Consider the following 25,552-nt stretch of genomic DNA (forward strand, 5'->3'; position numbering starts at 1 on the left):
TGCGTTTGATAATGAGAGTGAGTAGACTACCATCTGGATATCAGCGCCTGCAATTATTCATCATGAGCAAGGAGAAGTTTCTCTAAACCACACCCTCATTTCTTAATCGTAATCTTTGCCTCCGGTGCTGAATCACCTCCAGCTACTCATCCCACGGTCTGTTGCAATCTAATCTGCTTTGACTTGACTAACAGCCACCCTTTTAGACAGTTCTTTCCACTTATATTTACTCTGCACAGCTATGTAAAAAAATATGTGTTTATTCTATTAAAGTGATTTAATTGAGAGCTCAAGAATCTAAATATAGGTTTGATAAATGGACTTAACTCTTAATTGCCCCTTGGAGATAAATAAAGTCTTTCTGATTCTGATTAAGTATACATTTTTTAATGTTTTTATCTCTCTGTGGCAATGTGAAGCAACTTTGCAGTCCCCCAAATTTAGATCTTCACCTTTCCCAGTCTAACATTCAGTGCGAGTGCAAAGCGGCATAGTCTAATGGCAGGGAGTTCAGGGAGTTCAAAAGTATGCACCACAAGCTGGCAAAAGCTTTCCAGCCCCAGGTCAGTCATAATTCTAAACCTTAGGAGAGTAAGAGGGTGTCTCATAAAAAGAAAAATGACCCTTAAAAAGTTCATAATCACACATCTACACAGAGATGAGTCATTTTTTAGTCAATTCAGGCTTTTAAGAAACCTTTTTAGCTGCATGCTGAAATATTATATGGAACAAGAGGCAACTTTTGTTGTGATTTGGTGCTATATAAATAAAATAAAATTGAATTGAATTGAACAAAGTGCTGGGAAGCACTTTTCTAAAATATGCCGATTTAAAAAAAATGAATAACAACACATCAATGACTAAATCCAACAAAGCATGATATATGAATTTTATTTTCCATAACATTGTGTTTTAGGAGAATTGTACATATAATTCATGGGTTGTTTTTTTTTTCTTTTTACACACAGTTCATTTTAAGCAGACTCAGTATCACAACATTGTCTTTTTTTTTTTTCCTTTTTCTTTTTTTTTTTGTGATGAAATTTTAAATTTCGTTACATTCCACAGATTTCCCTTTGGTTACTCAGACTCAGACCTCTGGGCATCCTGCCCCCATTTGTGAATTCATGCCAATTAGTGTCAGTCATAAATAACATCAGACAAGCATGCACATTCACACAGCCTCTGGAACAGAAAACATTTATCATGACACAAGTAGTCAAGTGGCTACACACCTGAAATGTAACATAACAACTGTCCTGCTTAATCTGGTGGCGTTTCACACCAAAAAAAAGTAATAAAGCATTTTAAAAAAATTTCACAAAAGCCATTTAGGACATTAAGATACACAGTCAGTTGCCACATTTAAATAGTTACAAACTGTTTATAAATTCTCCATCTTTTGCAGCACCTGGTCAGCATGAGCACAACTTCTTTTGTAAGACTGAAAAGATTTAGATGATTGAGTTCATCACTGCAGGCAGCAGACAAACGAAAAGTGTCTAATGAGCTGCAGACGATTAAGTGGCCACTGAGCGTAAAAGTTAATCAGTTGAAAAGCACTTGTGCTTTGCAAATATTTAATTATTGTTGTCGTAGTCACAGTTGTAAATGACACATATAGGGTTTCTTATATGTAAACAGTACAAAAGGTGCATACACAAGGTTTTTTCTCTCTCCCTTTCTGTGGTTTGATTTTTTTATGTCCTTTACAGGATACTGTAAGTGCATTCAGTTATGTTCCCAAGGCCTATCATTTTATTTTCCTCTTCGAGAAAGTGCTTTGCTTGTAATTTGAGCAGTCTTTCATCCTTTTCGGCTGGTGTTGTCATGCTCTTAAATAATCTATTAGTGACACACAGACACGCACTCACACACATGCAAAACCGAATGCTGTGAAATTTGTGCAGATCAAAATAAAAGACAGGAACAGTGACATCTCAGGGTTAACGTGTTCATCATGTGCCAATATCCCTCAATCAATAAAAACTTTATATGAGGCATAATGTGTCATGTAGGCTTGTAGCTCAGATTTCGTGGATACCTTTTTTAATATTTGCTTGCCAGCCTGCTGCACAGCAGTCATTAAAAGGCTATGAAGGCTTAACGAGTAACGGCTTTAATAAGTGTATTCACCATATGAGTGTTTCTCTCTGATTCATTTAATTTTATGAAATTTTGACTTCATCAAGTTATAATTTGGGAATATCTTGTGATCTGTGTAGTAGCCTGTAATTTGGAAACCCATCTGTTGAAAGATGTAAAGCGAATGAATGATGAATGTGTTTACACTGCCAAATGGGTATTCGCTTTTTCAAATGCAAACTGGCACCTGGGCTCATGCTACAGATCACAATGTGGAAATGATAATTTAAAATGATTAGGACATTCCTCTTTTACTAGAAAGTCAATAGTGCGTTAATATTGCGTACAGTATTTGGGGAAGGTGTGAGAGAGACTCCAACACCATACTGACAGACAGACAGTGTGTGTCATCTCATTTAGCACTGCACTCAAAGTGATTAGTTGCACACAGAAACCTTGGCTTTAATCTTCCAATGAAAAACAGAGTGACGATCTTCACTGTTTACTTTGCGTCTTCACTTTTTGAGGTAAAATTGTATGTAAATCATTCATAAGTAAGCCGAAAATAGCTTTTTCAATTCCAAAGTTGTGTGACTCAGAATTTAAAATGTTGTTTTGATTCATCTACAATTACACGTAGCACAATCGCACTGATAACTTCTGCTGGAACGCACCAATTTATCCCTTTGCTGCAGCATCTCACCTGGTGCAAACACAGTCCAGCATGGTGATCAAAAAGTAGGATGCCTTTAATATAAGGACCTCTAGGAATAGCTGTGCATTCAAGATAGTTATCTGTTACCATGCCAATGTAAAAACTCATCTTACAATTTACATGATTTAAGAGGATTGATGAATCACCTTGCTGCCATGTGGTAAAGCCCGATGAGAAACTGCAGTATGGTGGCTGGTTTTAAAAGTAAAGCTGGTGAGGGTGTGCTGTAGGTGATGGAAAACAGCATTTTAATTACAGCAAACCATTAATTTATCAAGGAATGTGTAATATTTGGTGGCATGGAGAAATAGGCCCACACTGCGAGCGCAGGGAACATAAATGAACAAAGCTACATAATTTTGCCCTAGTGTATACAAGACAAAGACACAAAGGAAAAAAAAAAAGATAACACTTGTTCTTGTGTTTCAGCAATTTAGTCTCCTGCCTGAGGTCTGCATATGAACTTATGTGCAATGCTGCAGAGAAAACTTTCTAAAGACAGCTGTCCTGAATACATAAAAAGAAGCAGTATGGAGGCAAACCAGGTTTGCTGAATGGGTTCATTATTAATAGACACTATGGCACTTGCCGTATAATATTTAAAAGTTTGACACGATTGTATTAACTATAAGGCAGTAGTTTTAAATTGAAGAAAAAACAAAAAGAAAAACTTTAGGGACTGAAGGTATTCTAAAAATGTCCCCCAGCAACATCATGATAAAGTGTATGTGCACATAACCCCCTTCACCTACATCCATTTCTTTGGTTTGAACTGAAGTCTTTAGCTCCCTCCAAGTGCATCTAAAACACTCTCCAGATTAGTTTTCTCTGTCAATACCAGCATCGCCTTTCTAGTTGTTGTTTTTACAACTTTCTCTTCCCTCCAGTGACCTGGGCACCACTTCTGCTTCCCTGATGGGGAAGTGACCTTCCCAATTCCTCTGTTCCCAAAGAAGCCGCACAGTCCCTCCATATGTTTTCCTTTCAAACACAAAATAATAAACCACTACTATTCTTCCCCGCCTTCCCTTTTCTGCACCACATATTTCAGTGTTTGCTTTGAAATATTCCCTCTCTGTCTGTTAGGTTTACACTTCTGTCTTTGTGGTATAACTTTGAGCTCGGCATCTGTGAGCGTCTGGCTTTGCACACGTCAGCCTGTATAGGAACACATGAATGTGCACCAACAGTGCATTTAAATGTCAGAGAAAAGCAGAAAAACAAATCTGTTACATTTTAATGCACATCTTATTTCACCATTCTTAGAATTTTTTAGTGATGCAATGTTCGTGTCAGTTACCTTAGAGGTTGTTTTAGATGCACTATAATGGGGTTAATGGGAAGAGATGATAAAAGTAATCCAATAATATAGTTATTATATGGGGTTGTTGAGTTTCAAATATACATAAAAAACACATTTTAATACATCTCTGATAACATCATAGCACAGGTAAAAACAACACTAACACTAATTTACAAAATATCCCTTTGAAATGTCTTCGGACTCCCTCGTAAGGTAGCTAATGAACTGCAAATGTTTTGGACAACAAAACATATCACAAGAAAAATGTTCAGTAGGCACCCTGAGATGGGAAAACGGATATGAACAGAACTTACTCGGACATCTACGATGTATAAAACACTGTTTACTGATAAGAGGCAATGAGTGTCATCCTCCTGTCAAATTTAATACAAGCAAGTGACCCGCTCCTTACATTTCACTAATGTACTCTCATTGCTTCTCTTTGTTTTACTTTCCACAATGAAAGCATCGACGTGTATCCATGGTGAATTCAGCTTTTTTTTTTAAAATAAAAAATTATCACGAACAGCATTAATAAACAAAGATACTAAATTACCTATTAAATGAAAAGCTAAAGCTTTGCATAAGTATTTCAGCATAAATAAACATATCACCACTACATCGTACTGCACAGCATATGATGTAGGAGGCAGAGGAACCTGAGCCCAGTCTAAACTGCTTGCTGCATTCGCAGGGCTTTAGCAGTGAAAGGAGAACAGCTTCATGAACTTGTTGTGTGTCTCAGTCTTTTTGTTATTATGCGGTCTAGAGAGCAGCAGTGCGGCAAATCAGAAATATACCATGACATCTTTTTGAAATATGGACGTGCTAAGGTTAGGAACTAGCTGAGTTAACTTAATACTGTTTTCAGATGCAACTTATGTTGGAGAACTTGGATTGGAGCGCACAGTGTGTTTTGAATTGCATAGGAAAGTGTCCACAGGGAACTGTCCATTTGCTGCACTTGGATATTTGATGAAACTGAATAAGTTATTGCATTGCACTTTTATTTCTGTAGATTCAGATGGATTTAATGCTGTGTGTACTGAGTTTCTACCTTAGCAAAAGTACAAAAGGTTCACTATAACATAATACCTGTAGTATCAAAACTGATTATGATGCAAAATGACCATTTCTGGTCACCTTATGTAATTTTTTTAAATAAGTTTTATTTCACATTTATAGAACTTATAGAAATTTCTCTAATTTACAAGTATATGTTTGGGTCTTTTCTTCGGTATTACAAGAAGCCTAGATAGCCATATCACACCAACTATAGCAGATATGAAGCATAGCTTATTTGTTGAGTGACTGATTGGTTGAGCAGCATCAGCAGACACACAGGTATCCTCCACAAGCTACATCATGTGCACTAAAATAAAACAGATATGTCAATTAGCACATATTACATGGTTTGATGCTAGTTTTTCTCTCAACTTGTTTTGTGCCATCCATCACCTGAATTAATTTGTCATGTTTATTACTAAGATTTTGTTTCCTGTTGTTCGCAGTGCAAGAAGGTCAAACCAGGCAGTATTAAGTATTATGCTACTGCAGCATTTAGGCTTAGCACTTTCACCATATAAAACTCTATCAAACTGATATTATACTGTATATTATCAACAGTGAGACATCATTTCCTCTTGTACTAATCTGACGTTCAGGTGAGGCGAGTTTTACGATTTGAGGCTTCTGAAGTTACTAAAGACAAGTGTGTGGTTACCATTGCCACCCAGTTTGGTGAATTATGTCTTAAAGTCTACAGCAGCAGACATTAAAGGATATCACATTTTAGTAATGTGTCATTCAGATTGTTAGAGTAATAACAACATGAAACTGCAATACATGGCTTAGCTGTCAGATATAATCTCTAAAGGGTTTGCTCCATTGACGCAAATCACAGTTATTAAAACCTATCACTGGTAAAAACTCTGAGTTTAAATGATAGAATTCTTCATATCTTGATAAACTACAAGAAAACAAAGCCATGTCTTTCAGTTTCATTCATTACTTAATACTCTTTAGCTGCACAACTACCTGGATGTAACACAAAACAGGAATTAGCATTTAATAGGCTCATGAATTCAGACTTCATTCTTTGTTTGTGCGATCTCTGACTGACTCGTTGTTATTGAGCGGCGGAGGCGGCGATTGCTTGCTCCTCATGCTCCTTCCGTCCGTGACGGCTCGTGAAGTCTCCGTCACGAAGAGCCGAGTCACCCAGACGGAGGTGACAATGCGTTTGTACTCATTCCTGAAATTTCGGTTCAGTAAGCCATAGATTATGGCGTTCAGACAGCTGTTGAAGTAGGCCATAAAGTAGCTGACTACAAAAAGCCACTCAGGGATACGAGGAGCCACGCGGGACGGATCAATCGCCACCGCCAAGCCAATCAGGTTAAGTGGAGCCCAGCAAATGGCAAACAACACAAATACCACAAACATGGTGATGAAATTCCGCAAGTCACTCGGTCTCAGGCGAGGGCTTTCTTCTGTCTTCACTTTACGACGCACCTGGACATGAAGAAAACATATTGGACGTAATTGTAAATGATGTGAATGAAAAATTCTTTGCTGAGAATGCATTTTTATGAAGTGAGCTTTTTGAAGTGCAGACTTCCAGCTTTTATTCAAAGGGCTGTAACAAAAATATTGCATTAACAGATTAGTATTTACAGCCAATTTTATACAAGGTACCCCATTTTCAGAGGCTCAAAAGTAACTGGACAAACTAACATGATCTTAAAAGGAAGGATTATTTTTATTGCTCTATTGGGCTGAGATCAGGTGACCGACTTGGCCACTTAGAATATGCAATTTCTTTGCCAGACATCTCTATACCATACTGTGGTATGTTTCAGGTCATGAGCGCTTCCTTTCCTTCTCAATAGTATACATCTTATTATTATTCTGGCACAAGTTAACCTTTCTATGCAGATGTTTTGTGGCCGTCTAATCTAGCATTCTTGTTCTGGAGTGTAATAAGTAGTTTGCATTTTGCTGTAAACCCTCCGTATTTACATTTATGACAGTGTATTTTGATCACGGTTTGGAAGTGCTGCATCAAACTCTTTCTTGAGTCGGTTAGATATTATGAAGTTCTTCAATCATTCTATTTAAGTATGTGTCACATTGTTAATTTTTAACTGGTTTATTTATTTATTTTTATTTATTTATTTATTTTTTGGGGGGGGACTACAAAAATGGCTATGATTCATAAATAGTTGATGCAGTCCTTTTGTTAAACTATTTTGAATTCAAGCTGAAGGTCACATTTCAATCATATTTTGACTGTTTGATTTAAAGTCTAATGCAGTGGTTTACAGCAACAAAATTACAAAAATTTCGGCGCAGTATTTTTATTGACTGTACATTCACTAACCCACACAGAAACACAAATACGCACTAACCTTGTTTTTTGTAGCTTTAATTTAAAAAAAAAAAAAAAAATTGCTCTAATCATTAATTGAAATTTAAATGTCAACCAAGGATTTTATGGACTGTGATGAGTCTTTCAGTACATGAAACTATTTATAATGTACACTCAGCAAGTAATGGGTCAATTATCCAGGGTTTAAACATAAAATCATCACATTTTTCTATTCTACTCTTGGTGTTTCTGTATTATTTACAGCTGGTATTGTATTTACTGGTTTTGTTGGTGGTATTGCTTTGTTCTAAAAGCTTTAATATAATTTTTGAGACTGTAAATATTAATGTAGAGAGCCTGGAAACTCACCTGAATAACAAGTACCCAAATGCGTAAATAACAAAAGGTAACCACAGCAATGGGAACCAGAAAGTGAACCACCACTACTGCCACTGTGTAGGAACTGCTGACATTCTGGGCGAAGGTGCAGGAGTAAACTCGCGGGTCATAACGCAGGGAACCAACGAAGAAATTCGGGACAATGGCCACTACGGTGAGCAGCCAAATTAAGGCAACAAACATCAAAGTGTTGCGATAGCTGTATAGCCGACTGTATGCGAATGAGTGGCAGATATAGCAGTATCTGTTCACCGCAATTCCAGTGATGTTGAAAATGGAACCGATGACACTGAGCCCCATAAGGAAACCACTGACCTGAACAGAAAGAAAGAGAGTGAAGTGTTTTTGTCAGACTGTGCTGGGAGTATGCTTATTGCTGCTGTAGTGGTGGTAAACTGAAACAAGCTGAAAGCTCTGTGGTCTTACCATGCATTGTGTGTTTCCCAGAGCCCATCCATCATGGAAAAGAGCGTAGAGAACCAGAGGGTAGGGGTAGAAGGCTACCACAAGGTCAGCAAATGCCAGACTCACCACAAACACATTACCTGTAGAGGAAGATATAAGGAGACGCTGTCATTTCTATGATATACATTTGCAGAAATGTGCTCTCCGATCATGTGTTGACTCGCATCACAAACACCATAACTGCTGCTCTCTTAGCACTAGCCTGACCCTCAAATGTGAGCATGATGAATTCAGCTGTCATCTTCTCTTTCTAAACGTTTGCCTGCAAATGCTCAGTTTTTAGTGTCAGTCACTGTACTGACAATTCTGCAGTACATCTAGAAAATGGAATAAAACCATTACCAAAACTATATATATCCTCATTTCCATTGTTGTCACTAGTCACTTAGGATGATCACCATGCAAAAGGACCCTTGTTGAAACTATTTTAATAATGGAGTTTTGTCTTGCACTGAACATTGTCCACCTTGACCAGTTACTGACTACTACATGGGATGCACTTTTCAGTGAACTAGGACCCTATCTCAGCAGGTCCAGCATGGTGTGCTTGTTGGCTGTGAAGACAGAGATTACAAACGGTTTCTACCCTCTGCCCACAGCTGATTGCCTCATCCCAGACAAAGTTTTATCACAAATGGCAGAGTCACTGTTTTGACAGAGTAGAAGGGCAGGAGTGTGGACACAGCTCTTGGGGCATCCAAGTCTTTTTTTGGCTTTTTTCTGGCTAGTCCCCTGCCCAATTCAAAGAATGGTACGGTCGCTATATCTCAATGATATAGCTACAGCCAGATTGGCGTCTCAGAATAGGTTGTGTGATTAATTCTAAGTCAAATATCTTTTGCTTGAAACAAAACATAAACAAACAAAAAGGAGAAAATGGCAACGATGAGAAAAATTGAAGAAGATTTGGAGGAGATTAAGGAGGAGGAGGTCTGGCGGAGATGAGCCCCCGGTGGAGGAGCAACAAACATTAGAGCGTCAGGTAGTGGAGTTTTTTGCGAATAAAAAACTTCCCCTGCATAGCAACAACATCGCGGCGTGTTATACCCTCCCCAGAAAGAATGCCAGCGCACCTCCAGCAATAGTAGTAAAATTTGTGAATCGAAAACACAAAATTGAGCTACTGAGGCAGTCTAGACAACTGAAAGGGAGTGGACATCTCACAAAAAAGAACGCCGATATTGCCAGACAAGCCCGTATCATGCGTAAAGAAAAAAAAATCCAAGCAACATGGACAAGAAATTGCAAAGTGATGATAAAGCTCAACGGAACACCAGAAGAAGCCAAGGTTGTAATGATCAGGGATCTTCATGATTTGGACAACTACGGGGGATGATTACACTGTTGCAGTCGGACGGCAGAAGGTCTGTTATGATGTGTTTGCTAACAACTAGCCGAACGTATTCAATAAAAGACACTATTTTCAACTGTCAGAGGGGGAAAATGGCAAGGTATGAGACAGTAGACTGGAAGAGTATTAGTGTGAAGCTGCAGGTGGATATGGAACTGGGATTGATTATGCGTTGTGAAATACATGTTATGTCATAAGGATTACAGACATTTAAAGAATACCCAATCACAATGACTGAAGATTCGGATTACAAATTACATGATTTTGAAAATAATATAGATCCAGAAAGGAATGTGCTTAATGCAATTAATGTTACATGCGAGTATTATGAGAATCGATTTAGGGATAATGTTGACTTGGGTAATACATTTTCATTAATTCATTTCAACTGTAGAAGCCTCTATAAAAGTTTTGTTCTGATCAGTGATTTTTTGAATAATCTGAAAGGCAAGTTTAAAGTGATAGCACTATCAGAAACATGGGTAGATGAGGAACGGGGTTGGGACTTTCACATTGATGGGTATGAATTATATCATATAAATAGATCTAATAAGAAGGCAGGAGGTTTGGCACTTTTTGTTGATAGTGATTTGAAATGTAAACATGTTGAATATATGTCTGTGGAGTGTGTGACAGTAGAAATAGAAATGGAAAGAAAGAGTAATATAATTGTTACTTGTATGTATAGGAGGCCTGGGACACTGATAGAAACATTCACAGATGTAGTAGAAGATTTATTGAGCAAGGTAAAGGGAAATAAGACATTCTGTATTTGCAGGGATTATAATATTGTTTTTTTTTTAATGTCCAATCATAAGACATCATCAGATTGAGTTATTATTTGGAAGAGGGTTCTACCCTCTGATTACTAAACCTAGTAGAATAACTGAAGAGTCAGCTACTTCAATTGATCACATTTTCATTAATTGCTTGGAAAGCAACATTATAAGTGGTCTTGTCATAAATGACATAAGTGATCATTTACCTATTTTTGTTACTTTCGATTATAAAATGACACGAAAGGAGGAAGTGTGTGCGGACAGATATATAAGAATTAGAAATGATGATGCAATAAATGAGTTCAGGCAAGATCTTATGAAAGAAGATTGGAATGAGGTTTATGTAAATGACGTCAATGCTGCATACGAGACATTCTTAAATACTTATCTGGTTTTGTATGAAAATCACTGTCCACTGGTATTATATAAGCAAAAGAAAAAGAAAACTACTGGTAAACCATGGATAACAAAAGGATTAGAAAATGCATGTAAAAAGAAAAATAAACTGTATAGAGATTATATAAAACTTAGAACAAAGCCTGCTGAAATGAAATATAAAGTTTATAAAAAATAAGTTAGTATTAATGATCAGAAAGGCTAAGAAAGAGTATTATAATAAATTATTTTACAAAAACAAAAATAATGTTAAGGGTACGCGAAATATCTTAAAAACATATTGGGTAATAAATATACATCTTTAAATTTACCTTTAATAAGAAAAATAAGGTCATAAGTGATATGAATTAAGTGGTAAATTAATTTAATTCTTTTTTGTAAATATTTGGCCTAACCTGGCAAACGTAATTAGAAAACAGGATGATTCAGAATGGAGTGACGAATGGAAAGGAGATAGCAGAGTGGTACAGTCTATGTTTTTAGGGGAAATCACTGAAAAGGAAATCATAGCTATTGGAGCAAAATCTAAAAACAAGACATCGAGAGACTGTGATGGGTTAGATATGGTCATCGGAAAAAAGACTTTGGATTGTATAATCAAACCTCTCTGTTAAATTTTTAATCTCTCATTTTATACGGGTGTATTTCCTGACCGAATGAAAGTGGCAAAAGTTACTCCCCTTTATAAATCAGGAGACAGTCATAGTTTTAATAATTATAGACCAGTATCATTGCTATCACAGTTTTCTAAAGTGCTTGAAAAACTCTTTGCACAAAGATTTGATAGTTTCATTGAAAAACATCAACTGTTAAGCGAAAGTTAGTACGGATTTCGACGGAACAGATCAACAGCAATAGGATTAGTGAATACTATTGAAGACATTTCATCAGCAGCACATAATAATAAATATTCTATAGGGGTATTCATTGATTGAAAAAAAGCTTTTGACACTCTGCAACACTCCATGTTGATTTCTAAGTTAAGCAGTTATTTAGATAATAGGTTTCAGTATGTGCAGTGTTTAGGCAATTCATCTGATAGAATGAAAACAGAATGTGGGGTCCCTCAAGGTTCTGTTTTAGGACCAAAACTTTTTAATTTATATATAAATGACATTTGTGATGTGTCAAAAATGTTACATTTTGTTTTGTTTGCAGACGATACAAATTTTTATTGTTCCGGAGAAAACTTGAAAGAATTGGTTAAAATTATGGTTACTGAAATGAAAAAAATAAAAAAATGGTTTGATGTAAATAAGTTATCGCTGAAAGTTTATGATATTCGGAAACTGTGTAAAGGAGGAAAAGTATTAATTGAAAGAGTGACAGAATTCTGTTTTCTGGGTGTAATAGTGGATGACAAGTTAACATGGAAACCTCATATTGAACATAAAAAAAAAATTTGTTTGTTTTGTTATGTGCAGAATATTCTCAGAGTGTAATTTTGGTTGCCTACTTGTATTGTCACAGATAAGGGGCAGGTGTCAATAAGAATTTATTCTTCTTACTGCTCCTTTTCATGCATGGAAAGTGTTACTTTAATTGAAAGGAAGGTTGTGTATGGGAAATGAATTACTGCTGTACCATGTGTGAAGCAAAATAAATAAATGAAATGAAATGATGCACAAGAAAAAGACAATGCATTGATGTTACCCCAGCTGCTGATTTGAATTGTTTTCATCCATGTTTTTAGCTGGAAAGTTGTTGGGACATTCTTTGGCAGAAATATCTGCAAACAGATGTGAAACTGAATCTCAGCCCATGCGTGCAATCAGATCTAAATTAAATGTTAAAATAGTCTCTAAATCTGTAGTGGATTTGCTATTCAGAGCAGGGAATGTGTCAACACAGGCCCCTTTCAGTTGGAGGTCTTTTTACACGTAATTTTTTTGCTACGCTTTTAGAGTTGTGCCACGGTAGATTTGCAAACACCTGTGGCGATTTGCAAATGTGTGCTGAGATATTTTTTTTTCTCTTTTTTAAATCAGGGTTTTGTTTGCCCTGAGCTCAGACTCACAGGCTCCCGCTGTCAGACGGTGTACTGCTCTGCCTGCACATATCTAATCTAAAATGCAGTTCATTCCATACTATTCTCCATTTTGCGCTAAGCTTTAGGTATTGTTGATTATACTAAGTCTCCATGTTCATGTATGCATGTTAAGTTGGGATTAGTTCTCTCAACAGAATCCTCACTGCTGGATTCTTTAACAGCTCACTTAAAGTGCAGAGTTGTTTCATGCAAGCTCAACTTAATAACCATTTTCCATGAATAATCATCAGTTATACAAAAAGTGGGAACCAAAGACACTAGTAGGTGCATTACTTGGAGATGTTGTACTTATTTCAAAGACGTTTGCCCCCCAAAAAGAAACGAAAACAACACAAATGTCCAGATAAACATGGCAGAGCTTCACCAGGTCTTACTGTCTTTCACCTTCTACTTTTCATATTTTTGGCTCGCCCAGTATTTCATCTGCTGACACCTACAGAGGTGATTTGAAAGACAACTTTTGTGCTCATGAGGTGAAACAACTACTGATCATTCCCATTCCTTGTCAGTGGTGATGACAAAGGACAAAGGCCTCTTGCGTGGCAAATTCGCAGACATATCTCAAAGGGATTGTGGGAGCTTACTGTGTCTCATATAACTGTCAAACCATGTCAAAAGTACACGATGCACAGCACACCAGAAATGTATTTCTAGCTAAACCATGTACACATGGATTCTTTTGTGCGCTCCCATGTGGCTTCGGTGTGTGTCCATCAGCCCAGTGCTGTCACTGTGCACTTCAACTGACAAGGAGAAATAAGTTATTCAGCTTGGATGGACATCAATCATTTTGATATTCCAGTTATATCCCAACCAGCCCCGTATGACCAGATTGTCACAGATGGCTTATAGACTTCAAACGTAAATGTCAATGATGAACACCACTTTTCTAAACATGCAGGGGATGTTTTCTTGCACAAAATGTCATCATCTTATAATTGAGATCACTTACCAGTGTTCCAGTCTGGGGTTGTTTTTATATTTGGACTTTAAATCGATTTTATATTACTTGAAAGATTAGCTGCAAATTAATATTAGTTTTAATTCAAGGAGTGCACAACAGAAACACAGATTGTTATACACTGATTTTCACCAGGGAATTCCACAGTCACTGTAATCATTTCAGTCATTTAACACGATTAACACTTGTAACTGTTGTGTGTGCTGTGCGTATGTGACAGCATACATCAGTCACGAACCACAAATATAAGAAAAATGTCTATGGACAGCAAGATTTTTGTGGCAAATGCAGCATGACATCTTCAATTATGGACTGATAAGATTTTGTAATCTAATACTGTTCATTTCTTCTAGTGGATATAAATATAAATTGGATGTGCATATGTGTGACTCTTTTGTACAGTTCCCCAATGTTCTGACAAAGCACAAATTATCTGTGGATAGATTAATGTTCATTACTGACAGGTGTGTTTGTATAGGCGCGCATTTCCCACATTAACAGTTAAATTAGGCACTGCAGAGTGATGCATAGAGCATGGATAAACATGCACACAGAGATTTACACTGATCAGGTCCAACATTAAAATCACTGACAGGTGAAATGAATACCATTTATCATTTCATTACTATGCAATATTCTGCCGGTAAACCTTTGGTCCTGCAATTGCTTTACTGTGATTGATTGTTGAAGTCCAACAGAAAAAGGCTCTCGTCAGTGGCCGTTATTGGCATGACAAAGCAAAAAGGAGATTTCAAGTTTCTTTCTGATGGAACTTCCTTTTTATGAGAAGCCATAGTGTCTAAAATCCCTGTAAACTAAGTTCTTTTTACTTTGGGTACATGCAAACATGACAGTTTTTCAACTTCAGAAAGGTCATGCATGCCTTATTTTATCTACTCTTTACTGTTGTAACAGTCTTTATTCAGCTGTCAGCCTGTCATTGATCGGTTCACTGCAGCTGGTCCAAAATATCGCAGCTCAGCTCTTAACTGGCACATGCAAGTGAGACGACACGTTCCTCCTCTCAGCTTCCATACAACTGGCTACCAGTCTGTTTTAGACCTGATTTTAAGATTTCAGTGTTTGTTTTTAAGATGCTGCATGGGTTGGCATCTTTTTGCATCTCTGATCTTTTTACTTTGCACACTCTCTGTAGATCACTGAGGTCTACAAAGCAAAAATTCGCAGTTGTCCCAATTTCAGATTAAACATAGACATGATTGGGAAGTTTGCAGGAACTGCCGCTGAACTGTGGAATAAACTGCCTGCTCATGCCAGGACCCCCTAAACATTGGACCCTTTTAAAACCCATTTCATTTGGTTTTTAAACCAGAATGAGTTCTCATGCCTTTTTATTACCTCCACCCAGGAGGTTATGTATTTGGTAGCGTGTGATAGGGTGAAAGGTTTTGAATGAATTCTAATAAAACTTTGTAGTTGTGTAGAGTGGGGTCTTTTTAACAATCCATCTAAAATTTTGGCATACACCCAATAAGGCATTCAAGGTCAACTTAAAATAACATGTAGCATTTGACCTTTGACCTCACCTTCAAGGTTAACAGAGTGATCTGAAGGTGAAAGAACTAATAATGCTCTATAGAGCTATTTATTATGGCAATGGGTTTTTAGACTGACATGTTGGCATGGGATACGTTTTAAATTTACTTTACTTTAATTTTGTTGTCATTTTGTTATGTACATGACAGTAACAGGTTATAAATGCATAACAATATGAATATATTGTAAAGTGTTCCTGAATTAAATAGGAACTAAACAACGAAATGAATGCTACACATGCACTATATCCATATAAATAAAAAAAATTAAATTGTACCGAAAATTATGTCAAGTAATTAAAAGGTGCAAATAACAAAAGTCTGCAGTTTGCACCACAAACCTCTTGTTTATGCTGCTTTATTTGATTATTTATGCTTAAAAAAAATCTGTATTTTGTTTTATTGCATTCTTTTTGCTATACAATATTTCACCTACTGTTTATAATTGTCTTTATGAATCTTGAAACTTACTTTACAATTTGTGTTATTTCTACTCGGTCATTGTTAATTTCCCTGCTACACATGTAACTGTCTGCCCCTCCTTCATTAGCACCTGCTATCTGTCTGCTACAACTGTTCTCAGTCAGCCAGCATATATATAGCACACCTGTGGGATTGTCTTGAAAATCAAACCTTAGCAGTACTAGTGTTCCTTTGTGGTTTCCTTTGTGTTGCCATTTAATCTTCTCATGTAATAACTTTTGGAACTGTTTTATGAACTTTGACCCTGGTGTGCTCCTCACCTGTTTTGTTTGCCATGCTACCTGCACCTGCTCAACCACTGTTTTTGGAATAATGTTTTACATTTTAGACTATATCCAGGGCTCATGCGTCTTGTGTTTGGGTCCTCTCTCGTGTGAAACCATTTAAGATACTTAGGAATGGCCAAAGCCTGTGTTCATGAACTAATGGAACAAGTGAAATATATGTCTTATTAAGAATTACTAAAAATTCTTTATGCAACACTTGGAGTACCAAGTAAATGTAATCATTTTAATCACACTCATTATGACAACAGAATGTCAAACATTTAGTGGCCTATAAGTGTTTGAGGAAAAGTAATGAACCATCAAGTAATCAAGATTCAACCAAGTAGAAGTAGAAATAAAGCTGACTTTTTGCTAAATGTTTTTAAAGAAGTGTCTTTTCATATGGCTCGTCATTATTTCGAAGTTATCATCTTGTCCTCAAACATCAAACCAGCATTTTTGCAAGGTTTTTATTGCAGTCAGACATATAAATACATTTTATGATTAGTGTGGGAATTTCATTTTCAGTTTACTGTTGGACTGAATCACATCCAATACAGAAAATAGTTTTTATTTTGAATAGTGGTAGTTCAGCAACAATATGAATATGAACAATATGAATGCTTGAAATCGCAGTACGATTTCAAGCATTCATATTATTTTAATAAACGAGTTACATCATGGGACTGTTATGCTGAATGAAAAACATAGTTATTTAAGTATGTTAACAACAGAAATGAATGTACTAGTTTGTTTCTTTTATACATACAGTAGCTAGCTCCTCTAAGACTAGATAAACAGCCACATGCTACGTGAGCACTGTGTTGGCATGGACATAGAAATTTGGATTTGGTTTTGTGAGAGAGCTGGCTGCTTCATTTCCTCTGTCATCAGATAGCAGCAACAAAGCAGCAAACAAGTGTCCCACATGTGTGAGCACACATGCTGAGAAGCCTGGGGGAATTTGTGAGAACCATCTGGTTGCTAAGCTATAGATTATGATGATGATCACATTTCATCATTATTCACTGAAGAAACTCGCACTTAACTTGGTTTTCCTGTTTTGTGGTTTAGTGCAATGTAAAGAGCAATTACATTACACTAGGGCAATTCTTCAAATTTTAATATTGATCATGTATTTGTGTCCCCACAATTATATGAGCATGATTGAGCCATATTTGAAATGCATGCTCTCCCAGTTAAAACAGAAAGCAAAAGCAAACTGAGCGTTCTCTAAATCAGTGCCTCGCCAGATGCCTGCATACAACAGTCACAGCTGTTCCCTGCACACGGCAGCAGGAAGTTTTCTGCATATTTTGGTATCAATCCAATACCATGTAAACACAAGGCCAGTGGTGCTGATGACAATATCGTTACCAATACTTTTTACTTGTAAAGGCAGCTTATTTCTATTGTCCCTTATCTGTGTTTTTGCTGGGGTGAACCTGTAAAGCACTTAAATGTACTATACAAATAAAGTTGAAGTAATTTATGATATGAATCATCATCAATTTGAACATTTGTAATGACTATTAATCACTGTGATTTTTAATTTCCACGATAATCAGCGCAACAAAACACACCTTTCAGTTTTTCATGTGTTTTAAAGCAGGACTTTTTGGAGACCCTGAAATTTAATATGTCTGTCTCTGAAGCACTTTGGGTCATCTTGTGTTGTTTATATATAAAATGGACCTGGCAGTCAACACAAAAAGGTTCAGACATTTTTCTTTCTGCATGTTTGAGGTATATTTTTTTCATTTCCAAAAATTGATTTATTTAATACAATTCAGTGGGCTACATATTAAACGTAGAGAATAAAAACAGTATTGAAGTATCAATCCTATGTGCTATGTGCCAGTAGCGATCTGATACCAATACCAAAGTTGGTATCGAGACTATCGATATTTAGCTCGCACCACAAGAATCAAACATAGCAGAGGGTTAAAAACAAAAAACTACACAACAAAACTAACTTATTCAACTGCCTGGAAAAACACCACAAAACACAGTATTATGAATGCAAGAAGGCTTCGAAAAACAGAACAATGGTGGCTAACATGAAACGTCCAACATCAACTCAGACATCCATGAAAGCAAGCCTTTGTGCGTGTCAGTGTATCCATCCAGCTCACAAAGACACACTGAAATCATCAGCGCAATCACATTCCATTTGGCCAGAGATGCATGTCCATTAAACACGGTGAGTAAAATGGTCAACTTACTGGACAAAAGATGCGTTATCCCCCCAAGCAATTATTTTTCCAAACTGGCAAAACCTGTGCTGTATTCAAAACACTGAAGGGGAAATAGAGGGCTCTCACAGCTGTTTGAACACTTTGTTGTGAGTTTTAGTCACATCCATCATGCAGGTAGAATGAATGGAGGGAAAGATTTTATACAGTTTGTCTGCAAAGATTAATCTATGAGGATTCATTTACAATGCCCCTGTGATTTCATTTTGTGTCAGGCTTTGGTGCAAAATATACAAATATTTTTCATAATTCTTAGATTTCTACAGATGTGAATGTGTTACATCAGTGTCCTTTTTACACGACTGTTAGATTTGTATTGTTTATTGTCATTTATGCTTAAAAATATTTAACCATATATGCTTAGAGGTGTATAATTGATTGTGTAGTGATAGGATGTGTGATCCTTAATAGTCTGCAAAGGCTTTGTGTGCATTCCAGAGTGTTCTGGCATTCACACCTACATCCTGGGAGCATGGGAAGAGGTCGTACCTTGTCTTATTGTTTTATGGTAGGATAAACGTAGCTATGTCAGTTTTAGGCTAAGAGCCTTTTGTTTAGATGGACCCTGTGAAGACTCCTGGCACCAGCTTTGGGGAGTCTTCACAGGGTCACATCTTGACTTACGCAACGCACAGGCAAGGTACTCTTTGTGTGTATGAAGACGTCATATGTTAATGAACCTATGTATATTCATGTGAGCTCAATAAAAGGAGTGCTATGGGGAACCTGGCTGAGAGTCTGACGGAGGCCAAGTGGGTGGAACGACACTTGGCTCCAGACAGGTCTCCCTCATGCATGAGTAACACGAAGAAGTTTGCCTACTTGGTGTTCAATGCTTTTGCTGTGTAATTAAATTATCCTGAACGTTCCAGCGAATAGGTTTAAGCTACAAACCTATCAACGACGGTGCAATAAAAACATTTTTTGTTTCTAAAATTAATGAATGATCATGACAAACAATCGTGACCTCAGTATAGGACTGTATTTGTGATTAGCATTTTTGCCATAATCATTGCATTACATTACATCGTCATTGGATTTTTCACATTTCCACAAGAAACACATATACACAGTCCAAAGTCACACAAGATGGCGCCAGTGTGTACGGCAAGCCGTCTCCGCTCCTCCGAGTTCCTTTTGTTGTTAGCTGTTTTATTTTCCTTATGTTTTCTGGATGGAACCACATTAATTGTTTATGACCGTCAAACGCTGCTGGATCTCCGACCTCTGAAACATTTCCGACCTTTGAAACATCAACCAGCATATCCACTTTTGAAATTGGGAAGCGACATTCCGTCTCCCATAGGCACGACTACTGGCATTTATTGCCTGCCTTTTTTCCCCCCTGCCAAGAAACGGCCCAGACGACGGGGAAAACGGAGCGGCATCCGGATTCGCATCAAAACTTATTTGAAACTACATGGTGTAACCAACTACTACGCCATTTCGGATATCCTCCAACCCCTATCCTCTCTCCATGACCAGCACACCATCAGATTACTCCGCCATCGATGGATCCGACAACTCGCTAATTCGGAACTACCAATCGTCCACCAACCCACTAGAACCTGGATACGGGCGCATGGTGGTGGCGTGAACCACAGCAACCTACGTCCGCTGAGGCGTGCTCCAAATAGCGATGAGATGACTACGATCAAGATGGCTGTGCTGAACATTAGATCGCTGGCGAACAAGTCTTTCGTTCTGAATGATTTTTTTCTCTCCTCCGAGCGAGACTTTCTATTCCTGACAGAAACCTGGATCCGACCTGGTGAGTCTGTCTCCCTATCGGAATTTCTTCCACCAGAATGTACTTTTGTCAGTACTCCTAGGACTTCGGGCAGAGGGGGAGGGCTAGTCACGGCTTTTAAAAACAAATTCCGTGTGCGACAGCTTCCCCCAGCCATATTTTCTAGCTTTGAGGTGCAGTTACTTGAGTTGAACTGCTCCTCCTCGATCCTCTGTGCGGTGGTATATCGCCCACCAAAAGTCAATAAGGATTTTATTCATGAGTTCGCTGACTTTTTAGGAAACCTCTTGGTTAATTATGACTGTACTCTCATTACTGGCGATTTCAATATTCATGTCTGTTGTGAGTTGGACCCACTGGTCAAGGACTTTCTTGCTCTTATAGACTCTTTTAACCTTACTCAGTGGGTCAGTAAACCAACCCATATTAAAGGCCACACGCTTGATTTGGTACTATCCTACGGTTTGGACATTTGCATTACGGACATTTATAATCCTGGGATATCGGACCATTTCCCGGTTTTGTTTAATGTCAATGTGTGCAATATGGAGCTGAAACGTGAGGGTCCTGTGCAAAATATACGCATGATTAACTCAGAGACTATTGCTCAGTTTTCTATGGCTCTGACCAACACTGCCTTCTGCGAAATTAACTGGGATACAGCTACACCGGTTAACGATCTCGCTGACTCCTTCATCGCCACCTGTACTTCTATCTTAGACACTGTGGCTCCCTTAAAGACCAAACGCCTCAAACCGTCCTGTCAACCGTGGATGAATGACTATACTCGTACCCTCCGACGTGAATGCCGCCAAGCGGAGAGGAGATGGAAGAAAGACAAACTCCAGATCTCCTTTGACATTCTCCACAATTGTCTGAAGAAATATCAGAAGGCTGTTAAAGCTGCAAAAGCCTCCTTCCTTTCGGAGATCATTGCGACTAATAGTCATAAGCCGCAGGTCCTTTTTGGCATTTTTAATTCGTTAATAAATCCACTCTCCACTCAGACCGAGACCTCCCAAGCTTTATGTGAAAAATTCCTAAACTATTTTTCAGATAAAACTATAGCACTAAGATCCACACATCTACCCATTGAGGACACATCTTTAACATCCGAACCCTCGTCGGTACTAGAACAGTTTGAATTTGTTTCCTTTCCGACCCTTAAGGAAATAATAGCTCAAACGAAAAATTCCAATTCCCGTCATGATGTGCTCCCTTCTCGCATTATCAAAAACGCCCTGAATATTGTAGGACCCTGGATTTTACTTATAATGAATTCATCACTACTATCAGGCTGCGTCCCTGCCGTGTTCAAACATGCAGTTATCCAACCTGTAATCAAGAAAAGTAATCTTGATCCTAATGTCCTCTCAAACTATAGGCCGGTATCGAAACTCCCTTTTATGGCTAAAGTCTTAGAGAAAATTGTTCTCAAGCAATTGCAATCTTTCTTAGAGGCAAATGGAATCAATGAAAAATTCCAATCTGGTTTTAAACCTCACCACAGTACTGAGACAGCTTTACTGAGAGTTTTTAACGATCTCCTCGTAACTGTTGATACAGGGCGCCCTGTGGTTTTAGTTCTTTTAGACTTGTCCTCTGCTTTTGATACGGTTGACCATGATATTCTCCTTTCAAGACTTGAACATGTAGTTGGCCTTAAAGGCAAAGTACTCTCATGGTTTAAATCATACCTATCCGAGCGGTTTTTCTCTGTCTCTATGGGAAATCACTCCTCTTCCCCCGCACCCCTTCGTTGCGGTGTTCCCCAGGGGTCTGTGTTAAGTCCCACGTTGTTCTCTCTCTATCTGTTACCCCTGGGAAAAATCTTTAGAAATCACAATATCTCTTTTCACTGCTATGCGGATGATATCCAAATCTATTTCCCTTTGGATTTGGATCTTCAATCCCCGCTATTGCCGTTGCTGAATTGCCTGTGTGACGTCAGAGACTGGCTACTGCATAATTCGCTCACCCTCAATGAAAACAAAACAGAAATTATCGTCTTTGGTAGCCACATGCCGTTGAAACAGCTTTCGGAGACTTTAGGTTCCTATGCCAGCCACTTATCACCCACTGTCAGAAATCTCGGAGTAATGCTGGACAGCTCCCTCAAATTAGATAAGCAAGTGGCTGCAGTGGTAAAAACCAGCTTCTACCAACTACGCCAAATTTCGAAGGCAATGCCTTACCTACGACATAAAGACCTTGAAAGGCTCATTCATGCTTTTATAACCTCTAGACTGGACTACTGTAATTCTCTTTACTTAGGCCTCCAACTCTCTCTTATTCAACGCCTACAATTAGTCCAGAATGCCGCAGCACGCCTTTTAAGCGGCGCTAGAAGACAGGATCATATTACTCCCATTCTAGCTGACCTCCACTGGCTTCCTGTCAAATACCGTATTGTTTTTAAAATTCTTTTATATACTTTTAAAATCTTAAATAACTTGGCACCCAGTTATTTGATTGACCTTCTTAATCTATATATCCCTACAAGGGCACTCAGATCCTCTAATCAGGGGCTTCTAATGCAACCAATGTCTCGACTAAAGACGAAGGGGGATCGGGCCTTTGCTTTCGCTGCACCAAAACTCTGGAACAGCCTACCGGTTGATGTCCGTGTGTCGGAAACTATCCAATCTTTTAAATCTCGGTTAAAAACCCATCTGTTTAAGCTCGCTTTTCAAACTACTTAGCTTAATTTTCCCTGATTCATGTCTGTTCTTATATTATTATTTTATAATTTTATTCTTTGATAACTGTTTTCTCCTGTTGTAAATTGCAAGTATGGTTCGTTTGTGAAGCACTTTGTTGTACTTGTGACTTTTAAATGTGCTATAGAAATAAAATTGAAATTGAAATTGAAATTATGATATATATGCACTGAAGAGGAAACACACAAGCATAAACATGTCAAAGAATTATTCTTATTATTACTTTGCTTTTTTAAATTTTTCTAATTTTTATGCTTAATGAGTGGAAAATATGTTGCTAAATTTAAATTTTCGGCCACACATGTGCATAATTACATATTGAGCTGTTGACAGAAATGTGATGCTCTTTGATAAAAAGAAATCATGAGCCTTAAATGACTATAACAAACAATATAGAATCAAAAATCATTTCATGCATTTTTCCTTAACGACTATATAAGAAATGCCTTTTGGAAGGAAATTGCAATGATTTTTTTTCTTTCATTTATCCTTTTTTCCACATCATTCCTGTGGGAGGACATGCAGGGCTGTTTTGCCTTTTTTGCATTTAAATTTGTTTTTAGTGAAGGAATGGGGACAAGGAATAGATGCCAATAGAAAGATGAGAGAATTGGAGGCTGAGTCCAGAAGGGAGTGATGTGGAAGCCGAAGTGGTCAGGTGTGATAAAAATTGCATTTTCATGAGGAAATGCTAAAAGTAAAAAGTGAGAAGTCAGCAAAGGTGGGTAAATAATGTAATTCCCACATGACGTGGACGTGTACCATCAGGTGCCCTGGTAAATCATATGTGAAAATTATGCAAGAGGAATAAGTATATTCTCTCGCTAAGTCTGCAGAGATGAATGAATAAATCGATTAGCAGAAAACATAAAATTAGGAAGATAGGAAAACATGAAAGAAAAATAAAGGTCACCAGAGAATAATATTGTTAGCAGTGAAGGGACCTAATTCGTTTTTATATTTATCTAATTATTCATTATTAGTTGTGTAAAATTACTGTGCCGTTTAATGTTTTAACAGACCAACCAGAAGCTGCCCTCCTAATTTCGTATTTTGCACAGTGCAATGTCAATAAAGCCTTTTTATTCTTCTTTTCCGAGGTAAAGACACGTTCACTAGGCCCTTTACCTTACGTAGTACTGGACTGGACACCATTCTTTACTTCTCGCAGATGTTGGACCATATTGACATGATAGCGTCACACAGTTGCTTGAGATTTGTGGACATGATTTTCACTCATCCTACTAGATCCCAAAGGATGGTACACTGTTGCAATAAATGGATGAGCATGGTCAGCAACAATACTGTGGCATTTAAATGGTTTAAACAATTTATTTGCCTTTTCTTTTGCTTCTTCCTCTTCTATAAAAACACTCATGTAGAGGCTTTTTTTTGTCAGTGGTGACACCTATTGTTGAGGAGAAAACCGCAGCAGTTATGTGCACCATTACAGCAATGTGGCTGTGTAGTAACGTATATCGGCTGTGCACGGAGCAGCGGGTATACACCACCACCACTACCACTAGCCTGAACCACTGATATGCGGCAGGAAGGATCCATGTTTTAATGCTGTTTACGTCAGACAGGGGCGTAATTTTCCAGGGGGGTTATGACCCCCCTCCAATAACCAGACCCAACCAATATAACCCCCCCCCCCCAACAAAATTATGAATTATCTTGCATAAATAGGCTGTTGATTTTCTTTACTCATTTCAGTTATTAGCAGCAAAATAGTTGCATGTTTAATCATCTGGGAATTTACCCAGATTTATTTATTTATTTAGACAGAGATCTTAACACCCCCAATGTTCAGCACAGTTTCGCCAATAACGCCAGACCCTAAAATTCTGATGTTGTAGCAAAAATTTAAACACGCCAGACCAAGCAACTTTCTTCCAATCTTGTGTGGTAGCCCCACTATTTAGGTGTAGTTACCAGCCACACTTCTAACCTTAACAATCTTTCACTTTGTAACCAGCTTTTGCTGTTTAAAACTGCTAGTCCAATGGAAGCTAACAAGCTATTGCTGGTTACGTGGTGGAAAAATTGTGCTAATATCAACTCGCTATGCTGTACGGTAAAGTGAGTGGAACCACGCTAATGTGGTCCTCTGAACATACTGTATCATAACCTTCTAACCAAGATTAGTGCCGAAGGGGTGTCAAATTTTTAGCAATTTTGCAATGTAACAAGTTTTTTTTAAGAAGCATTATAGAGCTGTGTGGGTTATTCATACAACTTTTTATAATACCACTCTGGGGAGAGTTGCTGAAACAGTGCACAAGATGGATGAGTAATACCAGTTTTCTCATAATTTTATAGGCACGTTGTAGGCAAGCAATAAACAATCTTGTCATCACTACCATACATCATGCATCATCAGCGCATGTCTGTCCATGCTGGCAGTTCTCTGTGCCAGAAGCTTAATCACTCTACTACTCTGCCTACTGCCTGATCATACATATCAATTGCAGTCTGGATCCTTTTCTGTCACTCCTCCACTGTCTGCTCTTTATTTTATTAATTCACTTTGCTGCTCTTCGAATTTCTCAGCTAGCGAGTGTTACTTTTGAACGAAGTGACCCATTAATCATCTTTCATCGCTCTCAAGTAATCCTGGTTTTTATACCTTAAAAACGTGTTTTTCT

General features: G+C 37.8%; 1 protein-coding gene across 1 annotated transcript in view; it reads right to left on the reverse strand.

The window, feature by feature from the left end:
- Positions 1-1,003: 1,003 nt before the first annotated feature.
- mtnr1bb (melatonin receptor 1Bb) overlaps positions 1,004-25,552 on the reverse strand; it is a 64,465-nt gene continuing 39,916 nt past the window's right edge. Inside the window, exons 2-4 of the mRNA XM_026181530.1 lie at positions 8,299-8,417; positions 7,843-8,187; positions 1,004-6,617 (exon numbers count right to left, since the gene is read on the reverse strand). Coding sequence (XP_026037315.1) covers positions 6,195-6,617; positions 7,843-8,187; positions 8,299-8,417 — 887 coding nt within the window. The 3' untranslated portion in view covers positions 1,004-6,194. The remainder of the gene's footprint in view (positions 6,618-7,842; positions 8,188-8,298; positions 8,418-25,552) is intronic.

The sequence above is a fragment of the Astatotilapia calliptera genome, chromosome 10 (assembly GCF_900246225.1).
Source record: "Astatotilapia calliptera chromosome 10, fAstCal1.2, whole genome shotgun sequence".
NCBI lineage: Eukaryota > Metazoa > Chordata > Actinopteri > Cichliformes > Cichlidae > Astatotilapia > Astatotilapia calliptera.